At 39.3% G+C, this 14599-nt stretch overlaps 1 protein-coding gene across 1 annotated transcript in view; it reads right to left on the bottom strand.

The window, feature by feature from the left end:
• Positions 1–3936: 3936 nt before the first annotated feature.
• The window catches only part of LOC127101957 (uncharacterized), a 65886-nt gene continuing 55223 nt past the window's right edge, over positions 3937–14599 (bottom strand). Inside the window, exon 2 of the mRNA XM_051039381.1 lies at positions 3937–4656. Within this exon, the coding sequence (XP_050895338.1) occupies positions 3937–4656 (720 nt within the window). The remainder of the gene's footprint in view (positions 4657–14599) is intronic.

Genomic DNA, 14599 nt, shown 5'->3' with positions numbered 1-14599 from the left:
TCAAGTGGATTTTTCCTAATCAAACTTAATACACTTAATAACTACGATTAGTATTGTACGCCACGAGCCTTAAGTGGTGGAGAATGAGTGAGAATGGAGAATTCCTTCTCTCACTCTTATTATTTTGGACACAAGATGTTTGGCTTGTTATCTAGAATATTCACCTCTACCCATATACTTTAGTACAATCTAATCATAAACTCTTTTCATAAACCCTTGTTCAAGGTCAAATCAACACAACCCATCAAACCCAATTTTTGTGCCTTAGGGCACCCATTTCAAAAACCCTTTTCTCAAAGGTAAAATCAATCAACACACAAACATTTTCTACTCTGAACTACGGAGCTCTAATTCCTCATCCCCGAATGAGTGATACGTAGGAACAAGGGCCTCAATCCTTAGCGAGCACTATAATAAAAAACCAAAACCCCTCTCTTTCACACACTTTATTTTGAAAATAAAACAATAACTGATAAATCCCCATGTATGTAAACAACCCAAATGGTTCCCATGCATGGACGTGAGGGATGCTAATACCTTCCCCTTGCGTAACCGGCTCCCGAACCCTAATCTCAGTTACAAGACCGATTCCTTATTCTTTTCTAGCACTTCTTGTGTGTTTATATTTTTTGAGGGTTTTATCGACTATTTCCCCTCGCCTCTCTGATGGAGGCACACAAATAAAATTCAGTGGTGACTCTCCTGATTTAGTTCAAAAGTCCCAACTTTTCGTTATCACATTTAACCCCGATAGCGACAGCTGGAGACTCTGCTGGGGAACATAGATTCCTAAGCAAGTCTAGCCTATTTTGGATTGTTTCTCTTACATATGTACGTGGAGGTTTATTTGTTATTTATTTTTCCTATATATATTACTTTTATTTCTAACTTGTGTTTATTGTCTTTGTTTGATCGTTGGCCCGTAAATTTGGTCTCGTGACGAAGAAAATTTTGAAGCAATAATGATTGCAAAGAAAACCTTGTGTGAAAGACTCGCCACCCGATTCTAAGAGTTTGCTTGAGATAGGAGAGGTTGATTAGTATTGGTCCGTGAGGTTCCTTCCTCCTTAGGGTCGTATGAGAACCTCACTTAGTGGTTGATTCTCTTAAGGGATTGATAATTGTTGTGCTTTCGGCGTCAGCATCCTTTCATTTACTAGAGTCAGTAACTGTAGCGGTAAATTCATGATCATCAAGCTATGGATAAGCTAGACGCCAATAAAACTAGAGTCGCCACCGCACTTTTATTGTTTCCAAGGGAAAAGGGAAAAGTACGAACAAAACCCAAAAGTAAGAAGTTTTCAAATCAAAACTAATAAAATGTTAGAGATTACAGGTAAGGGGGTTGGTTACACAGAGGGAAGGTGTTAGCACCCAAAGTGTCCTAGGTACTCCTAGGGAGCCCTTTTTTGTATGCATATGTATTTTGTACAAAATGATGTTTACGAACAAATAGAATGGGGGGATTAGAAAAGAATTCATTAATTGTATTTTTGTGTTTGACAAGACCTTCGGACTTGTGCCTACGTACCAACATTAAAATAAGGGATCAAACCCTCGTAGTTCGTGATAACAATTTCAAAGTGGATGCATTGCTTTTAACAAAAATTAAGTTTGAAAGGCACAAAGGCCTAAAAATAGTTTGAATGGTTTAGTTCTTTTTGGCTTTTTTAAAGTTTAAGTCAAGTATAATTAGAAGTATTTACAAGTTTGATTAAGAAAAGAAGTTTGAAAATGCAATGGTTTTGAAAAGAAGTTTAAGCCAAAGTTGAAGGTTAAGAAAAACAAGAAAGGGGGTTTGAATTGTTTTGGAAATAAAAACTTTTTCAGAAATTAGACACACACAGAATAAAAAGGAAATGACACGGAACTTTATACTGGTTCGCTTGAAATTCAAAGCTACTCCAGTCCACCCGGCCAAGATGATTTCGCCTTCAAAAAGGACTTAATCCACTAATCTTGAAAGATTACACAACCAATCGTCTAAGAGAATAATCTCTCAGCCCTCTCAAGTATTGAGACTACGCAGAGTCACTTGAGGATGTAGTTCAAGAAAGAGTATAAATTGTAATGTAAAGTGCTTCTAACAGACAAGCAAGAATTACAGAATTATAAAAAGAATAGCTTTTCACGTAAGAGCAGCAACTCGTGAAAGAGAAGAATGAAATTGAGAGTTTTCGTTTTCTTGTGTGTCTCAGGTGTGTTCTCTTGTGAAGTATTTCGTCCTTTATATAGTCGTTTTGAAGGACCGTTGGAGTGATGACAGGATCTTGGTCATTGAAGAATTTTTAATGTCATTACTCTCCTTGTTTCTTTCTAAAACAGTTTTGAGAGCCTCATTATTTCCTTCTTGAAATAGTTTCTTTCCAAATACAGATTTCTTTTCAGTTACGTATTCTGAGCTGGTGAGTCTGCGTCAGAGTCTTGATAGATCAGAGTTTGCCTTCAGAGGATAATTATGTCTATCCACATCAGAGCTTTTCAATGCTCTAGACTTCTTTAGATTTAGAGTCTGGATTCAGTATTCTTTTATCGGAGTTTCTGACTTCTTAATGTTGCACTGGTATCTGCATTGATCAGAATCAAAACCTTTTGGACACATTCTTTCTGAGTAACCTCTGATAATCGAATATTTTGTATCTGATGTAATTCTCTATCTGATGTTTGATCAGAGTCCTGCACACTAAGAAAAAATCTCGTTAGAGTACTATTTTTGTTTCATCTTTTGTAATCATCAAAATCTTAGAGGTATATTGTAGAACCAACTTTGTTCTTACAATCTCCCCCTTTTTGATGATGAAAAAACAATACAGAGTAAAGGTGAACATTAAAGGAAATTTTAGATCAGATAGTACAGTGGGCTCCCCCTGAGTTAGATCCTTAGATAACTCAGAAGTTCTTACCGGACCTTCCTTGGTTTAGTGCTTTAGCTACTTTCCTGCATATCTTTAGTCATTGATTTAGTCAAAGTTTATTGAAAATGTTTGCAGTGCTTGAGAGGATTTAGTTATGTTTTCATCAGAGCTGTTTAATTCTCCCCCTTTTTGTCAGAATCAAAAAGACATAGCAAAAAAAGGTTGATATTGATAAAAGGCATTTACATATAAGCAACACATATGTCAGAAAGCAGAAAGCAAAGAGAAAACAACAAAATCAGAGAAAGCAACACGCAAATAGCCTAGGTGCCTAAGGGTTTGGAGGCGGAGGCATCCTTTGGAGCAACTGGGACAACATTATCTAAATGTTGACGTTGACTGAGTCCTGTTAATCCAGCCTGGTCCGAACTACCTGTTGTTCTTTCTTGAGTTCCTCTAGAGTCTTCAAGACCAGAGGGACGAACCCAGAGTTGGAGTGCTCCCCCTGAGTCAGTTCATCAGCATTGGCTTTGGCAGTAGCTTCTTCAGCAATGTGAGCTGCTTCTTCAGTGTCGGCTTTAGCTTTTGCCTCAGCCTCAACAACAACAACGTCAACATCAACCTTTGCTTCAGCTTCTCTGATTCTGTGAAGTTCTTCTTGGCGCGCTTTCTCTTCAGCTTCCTTCCTTGCCCGTTTCTCAGCTTCTCTGGCTAGGCGCTCTTAAAGTCTAATACCAGCGTCTCTGATAAAGTCGTTGCAGACTTGTTCAGAGAGGCCTTTCAGCTTGAAGGCTTTAGAGGTCATCCAGCTTATCACTCTGTTCCAGCGGATCCTTACAGCATAGGGCTCATCACTGATACTAGAGTTGATGGTCAGAGACTTGACCTTCTCAACTGAAGACTCTGCAAAAACCTAGATTGCTTCTTCAAGGGTATGAAGGGTAGTTTCTGGTTCAGTGGTAGAGGATGGGGAGGGTGAGGAAGGTGAGTTAGGGGAACTTAGATTAAGTGTGGGAGTTGTTGGGTCAACAGAAATGACGGGTGGTGGTATGTCAGAGTGGGTTTGTGAGGATAATTTAGGTTATGGGGTTGGTTCAGAGTGGGTTGGTTGTGGTTCAGATGATGTTTGAGGTGATTCAGATGTGGTTGGATTTGGATGTTCTGGAGGTGGGGAAGTGACTTCTGGTTCTGGTTCAGGTTCAGGATGTGATGGTTGTTGAGAGGTCATAACACGGGCTTGGAGTTGAGCCAGAGTGGGGGATTGGGGGTCAGATGGTTCGGTATCAGAGGAGAGTTCGTAGTAAGGTGGGGATTGAGGAGATGGTGATGATGATGGTGAGGTGGTTTCATTCAACATTTTTGCTTCTGAAACTGGTAATGTTGTGGTGGCGAGGTTGAATTTCAGAGAAGGTGGGTTAGAAGATTTGGTGGTCGAGGGAGGAGTTTCAGCAGAGGTATATATGGGAGTTGTTTGGGGAAGAGAAGAAGCAATTGGTTTAATTTTGACAAAGCGAGGGAGAGATACAGACTTACCTAGAGAGCCAACCAGAGGAACTAGGGGTCTTGATCTAGAGGATTCTCCCAACTTAGCTTTCTTCGCCTTATTGGATTTCTCAGAGGGTTCCCGTTTCCTCTTCATGAAGTGATGTGGATGCTCATGAAGCCAATCCACTGTGAATTCAGAGATATCCACCCCTTGATTGGCAAGATCCTGTAGATAGTAGGCTACTACCTCTGGAGGGTCAATCTTGGAGAACAGGTAGAGTCCGTTGGGAATCTCCCTCTGATCTCTGAGTGCTTCCTAGGAGGTATCAAGTGTTGGTTTGACTCTTACTTGATCAATGATTCCAGGCTCTTCAGATTCCAAGCATTCATAGGTCTTCCAGTGTCAATGGTGACATCTTCCATGAGTCTGAGCTGAATTAGGTGATCCACGAGGCAACTCTCGATCAATACATCAGATATCAGCCTCCCCAAAGGGATGTAGTTCCTTGTCTTCATGTTGTTTCTGGTGTCTTTAACTGAATCTCTAAGGTATTTGAAGAGGAATGCAGGTAGACACAGTTTCAGACCCTTGTGAATGTAGTACAAGATACACTTCTGATCTGTGTTGATGTAGTCGGAAGAGTTTGAAGCAGGATGATGATGGATGGTGCCTAAGATGATCTTCAGCCAGACCCGGAGGTTCTGATGTAGCTCCTTGTTCTTGGAATGCTTGCCTTCAACACTCTGTTGGAATATGGTAGGGTTGATTTCCTGGGACAAGTACTTTTCCCTAGGGTTTATGTTGTAGATGCGTCTTTCTCCTGTCTTCTCCATGTTCATAAGGGAGGCAATTAATTTTTCAGTGATGACTATCTTGACTCCCAGAATGTAGGAGACAATGTAGTGATCATCTGAGTCTGCGAAGCACCAGAACTCCTTCACCAGATTCGTGTACACAGGGCCATAGAGGCGTTGAAAGTAGGTTTCCCACCCTTGCATTTTCAATTCTCCAGTAAGGTCTACACCATTTCGCTTCATGTTTTCGAAATCAACCAAAGATTTACATAGAACTTCAAGCTTATCGAAGGGAGTTGCTAGATGAATATGGGGCTCACGATCAAGGACGTGGGGTTCCCTGTAGACTGGGGTTGAGACGACGCTGGTGGTTGCAGTAGTTTGTTGGCTAGAACTGGGTGCTTGCTCTGTTGAGTTCATTTGTTGGGAGAAGTTGTAAACGGATTGTTGCTGAGAATCCATGAAGAACAGTAGAAGATGATGATGAATGTTTGAAGATCTTGATGAAGACTGCAGAAATCCCTTGAAAGAGATGAAGAACTGAGAGAGAGGGGTTTGTGAGGTCGTGGGTGTTAAAGTGTGCAAGTGTAGTTTGTGAAATGAATATATACATATTTAGGGTGCATGCAAAACGACAATAGAAAGTGAGTTTAACAGTTAAGAAATTGAATGCAGCACGTTAACCAAGTAAGCACGTTTGGAGGAGAATGATTACAACCCATGATGGAGGTCTAATCCCCAAATCAGCACACTGCTCGAGGAGATATCAAGAGTCTTTTTCTGGATTTTTACTAGACAGCTGTGTAGAAGTTCTAAGGTCAGACGCAAGATGTACCAAATGTTACTTTATCTGACCTTCAGGAATACCAAAGGGTTGGATCCTGAGGATTTCTAACTCAGATGACTTCTAACTGGTAGTAGCATCAGAGTCAGATACAGATTCCAGGTGTTTACTTCAGAGTCTTATTTTTCTATTTCAGAGGCACATTTCATTCTGGACAATTTTGAATGTTTAGATTTTTCAAGATAAAAAAGAATCTATCTTCAGCCAGGGCTTTGGTAAAAATGTCAGCCCATTGATGGTCTGTATCAATAAATTTTAAAGTGATTACCCTTTTCTGAACATAGTCTCTAATGGAATGATATTTTATTTCTATGTGCTTAGCTCTGGAATGCAAAATAGGATTCTTACTTAAACAGATGGCAGCAATATTGTCACAGAAAATAGGAACGTTACTCTCAAAAATCAGAAGATCTTCAAGTTGATTCTTCATCCAGAGCATCTGAGTAGTGCATAGTGATGCTGATATATATTCTGCCTTTACGGTGGACAGAACTATGGTTGATTGCCTTTTGCTGGCCCAGGATATCAGATTCTTTCCTAAGAACTGACAGTTCCTAGATGTACTTTTACGTTCCATTCCGTCTCCTGCGTAATCTGCATCACAATAACCAGAAAGTCTATACTCTGATGTTTTCTCATACATCAGGCCCAGGTTAGGGGTTCCTTTCAGATACCATGAGTATTCTTTTAACAACTGTTAAATGAGATTCTCTAGGATCTGATTGGAATCTGGCACAGAGACATACACTAAACAGAATATCAGGATGTGTAGCAGTCAAATAGAGAAGAGAGCCTATCATACCACGATAGAGCTTCTGACAAACTTTCTGGCTAATTTCTTCTTTTCCCAGAATGCAGGTTGGATGCATAGGTGTCTTAGCAGGTTTGCATTCATCCATTTCGAATATCTTCAGAATGTCTTTTATGTATTTACTTTGATAAACGTAGGTAGCTTCTGAAGCTTGATTGATTTGAATCCCTAGAAAGAACTTTAGTTCTTGCATTAAGCTCATTTCAAATTCTTCCTGCATTAGCTCAGAGAATTCTTGACATACAGAAGGGTTAGCTGAACCAAAAATAATGTCATCAACATATATCTGGCATATCATGAGATCATATCTAATGTTTTTACAGAAGAGTGTAGAGTCAACCTTTCCTCTAATAAAATCATGTTCCAGAAGGAAGTTACTTAATCTATAATACTCAGTGATTTCTTAAGTTTAAAAACGTGTTCTTGACATTTAGAGTTTTCAAAACCTGGAGGTTGATTGACATAAACTTCTTATGATATATAACCATTAATAAATTCACTTTTGACATCCATTTGATATAGTTTAATAGAATGATTTACAACAAATGAAACAAGTAAATGAATAGATTCTAACCTGGCGACTAGGGCAAATGTTTCATTGTAGTCAATGCCTTCTTGTTGACTATACCCTTGTGCCACCAGTCGAGCTTTATTTCTGACAACTTCTCCTTTCTCGTTCAGTTTGTTTTTAAACACCCATCTAGTTCCAATAATGTGAGTTCCTTTAGGCTTTGGAACAAGATCCCAGACGTCATTCTTTGAGAATTGATCTAGCTCTTCTTTCATAGCTAGAACCCAGTCATTGTCTTGAAGTGCCTCATCACAGGAAGTAGGCTCAATCAGAGATACTAGTCCTAGAGGGATTTCTTCAGGAACTTTGAATGTTGACCTAGTTCTGACAGGTTCATCCTTGTTTCCCAGAATCAAATCTTCAGAGATGTTGGGGCGGCTTCTTGGTTTCTTCTGGATAGTTGAGGCTTCAGTTGCATCTGGACTTTGTTTATCAGATACTTCTGGTGCTTTGGTCTTTTCGTCAGAACCTGCAAGAGTAATCTCCAGATCTGCAAGTTTCTCAACTAGTTTTGACTTTTCAGGGTCAAGCTTATCATCAAATCTAACATGGATTGATTCTTCCACAATTTTGGTTTCTGTGTTGTATACTCTGTAGCCTTTAGAGCGTTCTGAGTATCCTAACATAATACCTTTTTGTGCTTTTGAATCAAACTTGTTCAGATGTTCTTTAGTATTCAGAATAAAGCAAGAGCATCCAAAAGGATGGAAATAAGAAATGTTGGGTTTTCTTCCCTTGTACATTTCATAGGGAGTCTTTTCCAGAATAGGTCTTATAGAGATTCTATTCTGAATATAATGCGTTGTATTTACTGCTTCAACCCAAAAGTGCTTAGCCACATTTGTTTCATTGATCGTGGTTCTGGCCATCTCTTAGAGTGTCCTATTCTTCCTTTCTACAACTCCATTTTGTTGTGGAGTTCTAGGACAGGAGAAATCATGGGATATTCCATTAGAATCGAATAGTTCTTCAAAAAATTTATTTTCAAATTCTCCACCATGATCACTTCTGACTCTGATGATTTTGGAGTCAAATTCGTTTTGCACTTTTGAACAGAAGCTAGTGAATACAGAGTGAGACTCACTCTTGTGCTTTAGGAATTTTACCCATGTCCAGCGACTAAAATCATCAACAATGACTAGTCCATATTTCTTTCCATTGACTGATGCTGTTTTAACAGGCCTAAACAGATCAATGTGAAGAAGTTCCAGAGGCTTAGAGGTGGAAACAATATTTTTCTTTTTAAAAGATGTTTTGGAAAATTTCCCTTTTTGACATGCCTCACACAAAGCACCTGAAGAATACTTCAGCTTGGGTAGACCTCTGACTAAATCGAGTTTTTTAGCTGAGAAATTTTTCTCATGCTAATGTGGCCCAAGCGTCTATGCCATACCCATTGCTCTTCGTGAACAGACATGTTGGTTCTATGTGTTGGCAGCAATTTTGGTAAAACAAAGAGTGTTCACAAGATGTTATGTGTGATGTCTTAACATGAGATATCCTATGTACCTGCTGGAGTTCAAGAACATGATAATGCAGGATTGTTTCAGAATGTCATACACAAGGTCATGGCATCTGATATATGTGTACCTGCTGGAGTTTAAATGAAAGACATGTTCATGCAGGATTGTTTCAAGATGTCATACACAAGGTCATGACATCTGATATGGTTGTACCTGCTGGAAGTTATAAAAGGAATTATGGAATTATGCAGGATTTTTCCAGGATGTCAGACCCGATGTCATGACATCCTGTACATAGAATATTCAGTATGAATGTCTAGTGTTTTGTGATTGCATAATTAATGGCAATCTATGTATGATTGAAGATCTGATTTGCAGGCACATTCAATCATGGATTACAACCTGATTTACTTATTTTCCAAAGAGATCTAAGCAGCTGTCATAAGAAGATTTGATTGGAAAATAGATTTAGGGTTTTCAAGATGTCCAAGCCCAGCTGAAAGCTTCTATAAAAAGGGACTTAGAAAACCTGTTTTACAACACAACCAATACTGAGCGAAATATAGAGAGAGAGCTAGGGTTTGTGTCTGTTTAGTCGTGAGACTTGTAAGCCATTCAAGTCATCTTTTGATGATTGAATTGGACTGATTTGTGGTTGTAATTTGTCACTCTAAAGCTGTTAAGCAAGAGTGTGTGTCTACTTGATCAAAGCTATGAAGCAAGATCAAGTGTGTGTCTTCTTGATCAAAGTTGTGAAGCAAGATCAAGAGTGTGTCTTCTTGATTGAAACTGTGAAGTAAAATCAAGAGTGTGTTATTTAAAAATGTTTTCTTTTCTCAAGGGATTGTTATTTAAGATCACATGTGTGATTGTAGGGAAGTGAGTGGGTTCTCATAACTAAGAGTGCTTAGGTAGAAATTGCACGGGTAGAGATTAGGTGAGAAAGACTGTAACTTGTTGAAGTGTACGGAGAATCTTTGAACTGATTCTATTTTAGTGAATTTCCTTCCTGGCTTGGTAGCCCCCGGACGTAGGTGAGTTGCACCGAACTGGATTAATAATTGCTTGTGTATCTTGCATTACTATTCTCTATCTTTATTCTGTTTGCATTACTCAGATATTAGTGTTGTGACATTACCTTCGACATCTCATATCTGATACCAGAATTTCAATTGGTATCAGAGCAGGCATCCTGCTCTGGTTCTGGGTGAGATCTAGGGACAACACTTTCTGGTACAATGAAGAGAGATAGAGGATCTGTTCACAGGCCACCAATTTTGGATGGTTCTAACTACGACTATTGGAAACCTCGAATGGTAGCCTTTCTAAAATCTCTTGATAACAATGCTTGGAAGGCTGTGTTGACAGGCTGGGTGCACCCTGTAGTTACTAAAGAAGGAGACGCCACTGTTGAGGAAAAGCTTGAAGAACAATGGTCCAAGGAGGAGGATGACCTAGCCCTTGGAAATTTTAAAGCATTGAATGCCATCTTCAATGGAGTAGACAAGAACATCTTCAGATTAATAAACAACTGTGAAGTAGCTAAAGATGCTTGGGACATTCTCAAAACCACTCATGAAGGCACCTCTAGAGTGAAAATGTCTAGACTACAGCTGCTCACCACCAAGTTTGAAAACTTAAGGATGAAAGAAGATGAAAATATTCATGAATTCTACATGAGTATCCTTGAAATTGCCAATGCCTCTGGAGCTTTGGGAGAGAAGATGTCAGATGAAAAGTTAGTAAGAAAAATACTCAGATCACTCCCCAAGAGATTTGCTATGAAAGTAACAGCCATAGAAGAATCTCAAGACAACTCAAATATGAGAGTTGATGAGCTAATTGGATCCCTCCAAACATTTGAGATGGGAATATGTGATGGAGGTGAAAAGAAAGCCAAGAGCATAGCATTCATGTCAAACGCTGAAGAGGAAGATGAGGAAGGTGGTCAAGATATTGATGAAGATCTGGCAAATGAGATAGCAATGCTTGGAAGACAGTTCAACAGACTGATGAAAAAAGTAGATGTGAGAGCAAAGGGCAATGTCAAGAACATCGCATCTGACATCAGTAAATCCAACAGCTTTGGTAAGAAAACAAAGTCTGAAGAAAAGCCCAAAGAAGTTCAGTGTTATGAGTGTAATGGGTATGGTCATATTAAAACTGAATGTGGGACCTACCTCAAGAAACAAAAGAGGAGTCTTGTTGCCTCTTGGTCTGATGGAAGTGAAACAGAAGAAGCTACAAACTATGTGACTGCATTGACAGGAAGATGGGGGTCTGAGGAAGAGTCAATTGATGATGAAAGAACCTTTGAAGAGCTGGCCACTACCTACAAAGAGTTGTGCCTCAAAAGTGCAGGAGTGTGCAAACAAGTTGAAAGCCAGAAGAAAGTGATAGCTCAACTGGAAAATGAAAAGGAAGAGTATGTGGAAACCATCTCAAAATTGAAGACTGAAGCTGTATTCTTGAATTCCAAATTAGATGAGATGACTAAGTATGTAAAAATGCTTAACAATGGATATGCCATCTTAGACAAGATTCTCCAGACTGGCCAAATAACAGGAAACAAATTTGGCATTGGATTCAAGGTTGAGTGCAGTTACACTGGTTGCAAACCAAAATCCAAACCTAAATGCAGCCATGTTAAAAGCAAACTTGAGATGTCACATCAGATGTCACAACAGCGGAAAGGGAAACATCAAAGATGGAGATGTCAATACTGTGGAAAATTTGGCCACCTAAAGCCCTTCTGCTATAAGCTATATGGTTATCCTGGCCCTGTTCAGTCTCAATACCAACCAAGATCCAAGCATCACAGGACTGTCAACAAAAAGCAATGGGTTCCTAAGACAAAAGTTAAAAGTCTAATAGCTCACACTTCCCTCAGAGTTTCAGCCAAAGAAGATTGGTATTTTGACAATGGTTGCTCCAGAAATATAACTGGGAACAAAAATCTGCTAACTAAACTTCACCCTCATGCCATGAGTTATGTTACCTTTGGTGATGGTGCAAAGGGTGAAATCAAGGGAATGGGTAGGCTGGATTGCCCTGGAGTTCCTGACCTTGACGATGTCCTACTTGTTAAGGGATTAACTGCTAATCTTATAAGCATCAGTCAATTGTGTGATCAAGGTCTGAATGTAAACTTCACCAGAACTGAATGTCTGATTACTAACAAGGAAAATGAAGTAATCATGAAGGGAGTTAGGTCCAAATACAATTGCTACATGTGGAGCTCTCAAGAAACTGGATACTCTTCAATGTGTACCTTAGCCAAAGAGGAAGAAGTGAAGATATGGCATCAAAGATTGGGCCACCTGCACCTTAAAGGTATGAAGAGGATCATATCAGTTGAAGCTGTTAGAGGAATTCCCAACTTAAAGATTGATGAGGGAAAAATGTGTGGAGAATGTTAGATTGGAAAACAAACAAGGATGTCACACCAGAAGCTCAGACATGACACCACTACCAAAGTCTTGGAACTTCTTCATATGGACTTGATGGGACCCATGCAAGTAGAAAGCCTTGGTGGGAAGAAGTATGCATATGTGGTGGTGGATGATTTCTCCAGATACACCTGGATCAATTTTATAAGAGAAAAATCTGATGTATTTGAAGTCTTTAAGGAGCTTTGTCTGAAACTTTAAAGAGAAAAAGAAAGTCTTGTTATCAAAATTAGAAGTGATCATGGGAAGGAATTTGAGAACAACAAATTTGCTGAATTCTGCTCTTCAGAAGGAATTCATCATGAGTTCTCATCTCCCATCACTCCCCAGCAAAATAATTTGGTGGAAAGAAAAAATAGGACTCTTCAAGAATCAGCCAGAGCTATGATTCATGCTAAGAAATTGCCCTACCATTTTTGGGCTGAAGCCATGAACACAGCCTGCTATGTTCACAACAGAGTGACATTAAAGAAAGGGACTCCCACAACCTTATATGAAGTATGGAAAGGAAGAAAACCTACAGTCAAATACTTCCATGTATTTGGTAGCAAATGCTATATCTTGGTTGATCGTGAGCAAAGAAGGAAGATGGATCCCAAAAGTGATGAGGGAATTTTTCTGGGCTATTCAACAAACAACAGAGCTTACAGGGTCTTTAATTCCAGAACTAATGTATTAATGGAATCCATTAATGTTGTGGTTGATGACCAATAGACTGATGTCACAGACGATGTCGAGACATCTCTGAATGATTCTCTAGCTGACTTCTTAGACAAAAATAAGGAAGGAGAACCTCCTCAAGTTGAACCTGAAGATGACAAAATCAACAAGGGACCCTCTATCAGAATTCAGAAGGATCATCCCAAAGATCTTATCATAGGAGATCCAGATAAAGGAGTCACTACTATATCAAGGGAAGTGATCTCACATGGCTGCTTTGTGTCAAAGATTGAACCCAGAAATGTCAAGGAAGCCTTGATTGATGAGTTCTGGATCAATGCCATGCAAGAGGAGTTAGGCCAATTCAAGAGGAATGAAGTATTGGAATTGGTTCCTAGACCTGAAGGAGTAAATGTCATAGGTACAAAGTGGGTATATAAGAATAAATCTGATGAACAAGGGGTTGTTACTAAAAACAAAGCTAGATTAGTAGCTCAAGGATATACTCAAGTTGAAGGAGTAGACTTTGATGAAACATTTGCTCCTGTAGCTCGCCTTGAGTCCATTAGATTATTGCTTGGAGTGACATGTATTCTGAAATTCAAACTGTTTCAAATGGATGTAAAAAGTGCCTTCCTGAATGGCTACTTAAATGAAGAAGTATATGTTGAACAGCCTAAAGGATTCACAAATCCAAATCTTCAACAACATATGTACAGATTGAAGAAAGCCCTCTATGGGTTGAAGCAAGCTCCCAGGGCTTGGTATGAGAGACTCACAGTGTTCCTCACTGACAATGGATACAGGAAATGAGGTATTGACAAAATTTTGTTTGTGAAGAATGAAGGAGGGAAGCTCATGGTGGCACAAATATATGTAGATGACATTGTATTTGGTGGGATGTCAGAACAGATGGTTGAACATTTTGTTAGACAAATGCAATCTGAGTTTGAGATGAGCCTTGTTGGAGAGTTGACCTACTTTCTTGGGCTACAAGTCAAACAAATGGAAGACTCTATCTTTCTATCTCAAAGCAAGTATGCCAAGAACATTTTGAAGAAGTTTGGCATGGAAAATGCAAGCCATAAAAGGACACCTGCTCCTACTCATGTGAAAATCTCCAAAGATGAAAATGGTGTCAGTGTAGATCAGAGTCTATACAGAAGCATGATAGGTAGTCTGCTATATCTCATAGCAAGCAGACCTGACATTGCATTTGCTATAGGTGTTTGTGCTAGGTATCCAGCTGAACCAAAAGTCAGTCACATAAACCAAGTGAAGAGAATACTGAAATATGTCAATGGCACCAGTGACTATGGGATGTTGTATACTCGTGGATCTGGATCCATGCTGACTGGTTACTGTGATGCTGACTAGGCTGGAAGTGCTGATGATAGGAAAAAAGCACATTTGGAGGATGCTTCTTTTTAGGGAACAATCTGATTTCATGGTTCAGCAAGAAACAAAACTATGTATCTCTATCCACTACTGAAGCTGAATACATAGCAGCTGAGAGTAGCTGTTCTCAACTGGTCTAGATGAAGCAAATGTTGTCTGAATACAATGTCACACAAGAAGTCATGACATTATACTGTGATAACCTGAGTGCTATAAATATTTCCAAAAATCCTATTCAACATAGCAGGACAAAGCACATTGACATTCG

The sequence above is a fragment of the Lathyrus oleraceus genome, chromosome 7, assembly GCF_024323335.1.
Source record: "Lathyrus oleraceus cultivar Zhongwan6 chromosome 7, CAAS_Psat_ZW6_1.0, whole genome shotgun sequence".
In the NCBI taxonomy this organism is placed as follows: Eukaryota; Viridiplantae; Streptophyta; class Magnoliopsida; order Fabales; family Fabaceae; genus Lathyrus; species Lathyrus oleraceus.
The sequence above is the reverse complement of the archived record's forward strand: the minus strand, read 5'-3'. Positions and strand labels throughout refer to the sequence as shown.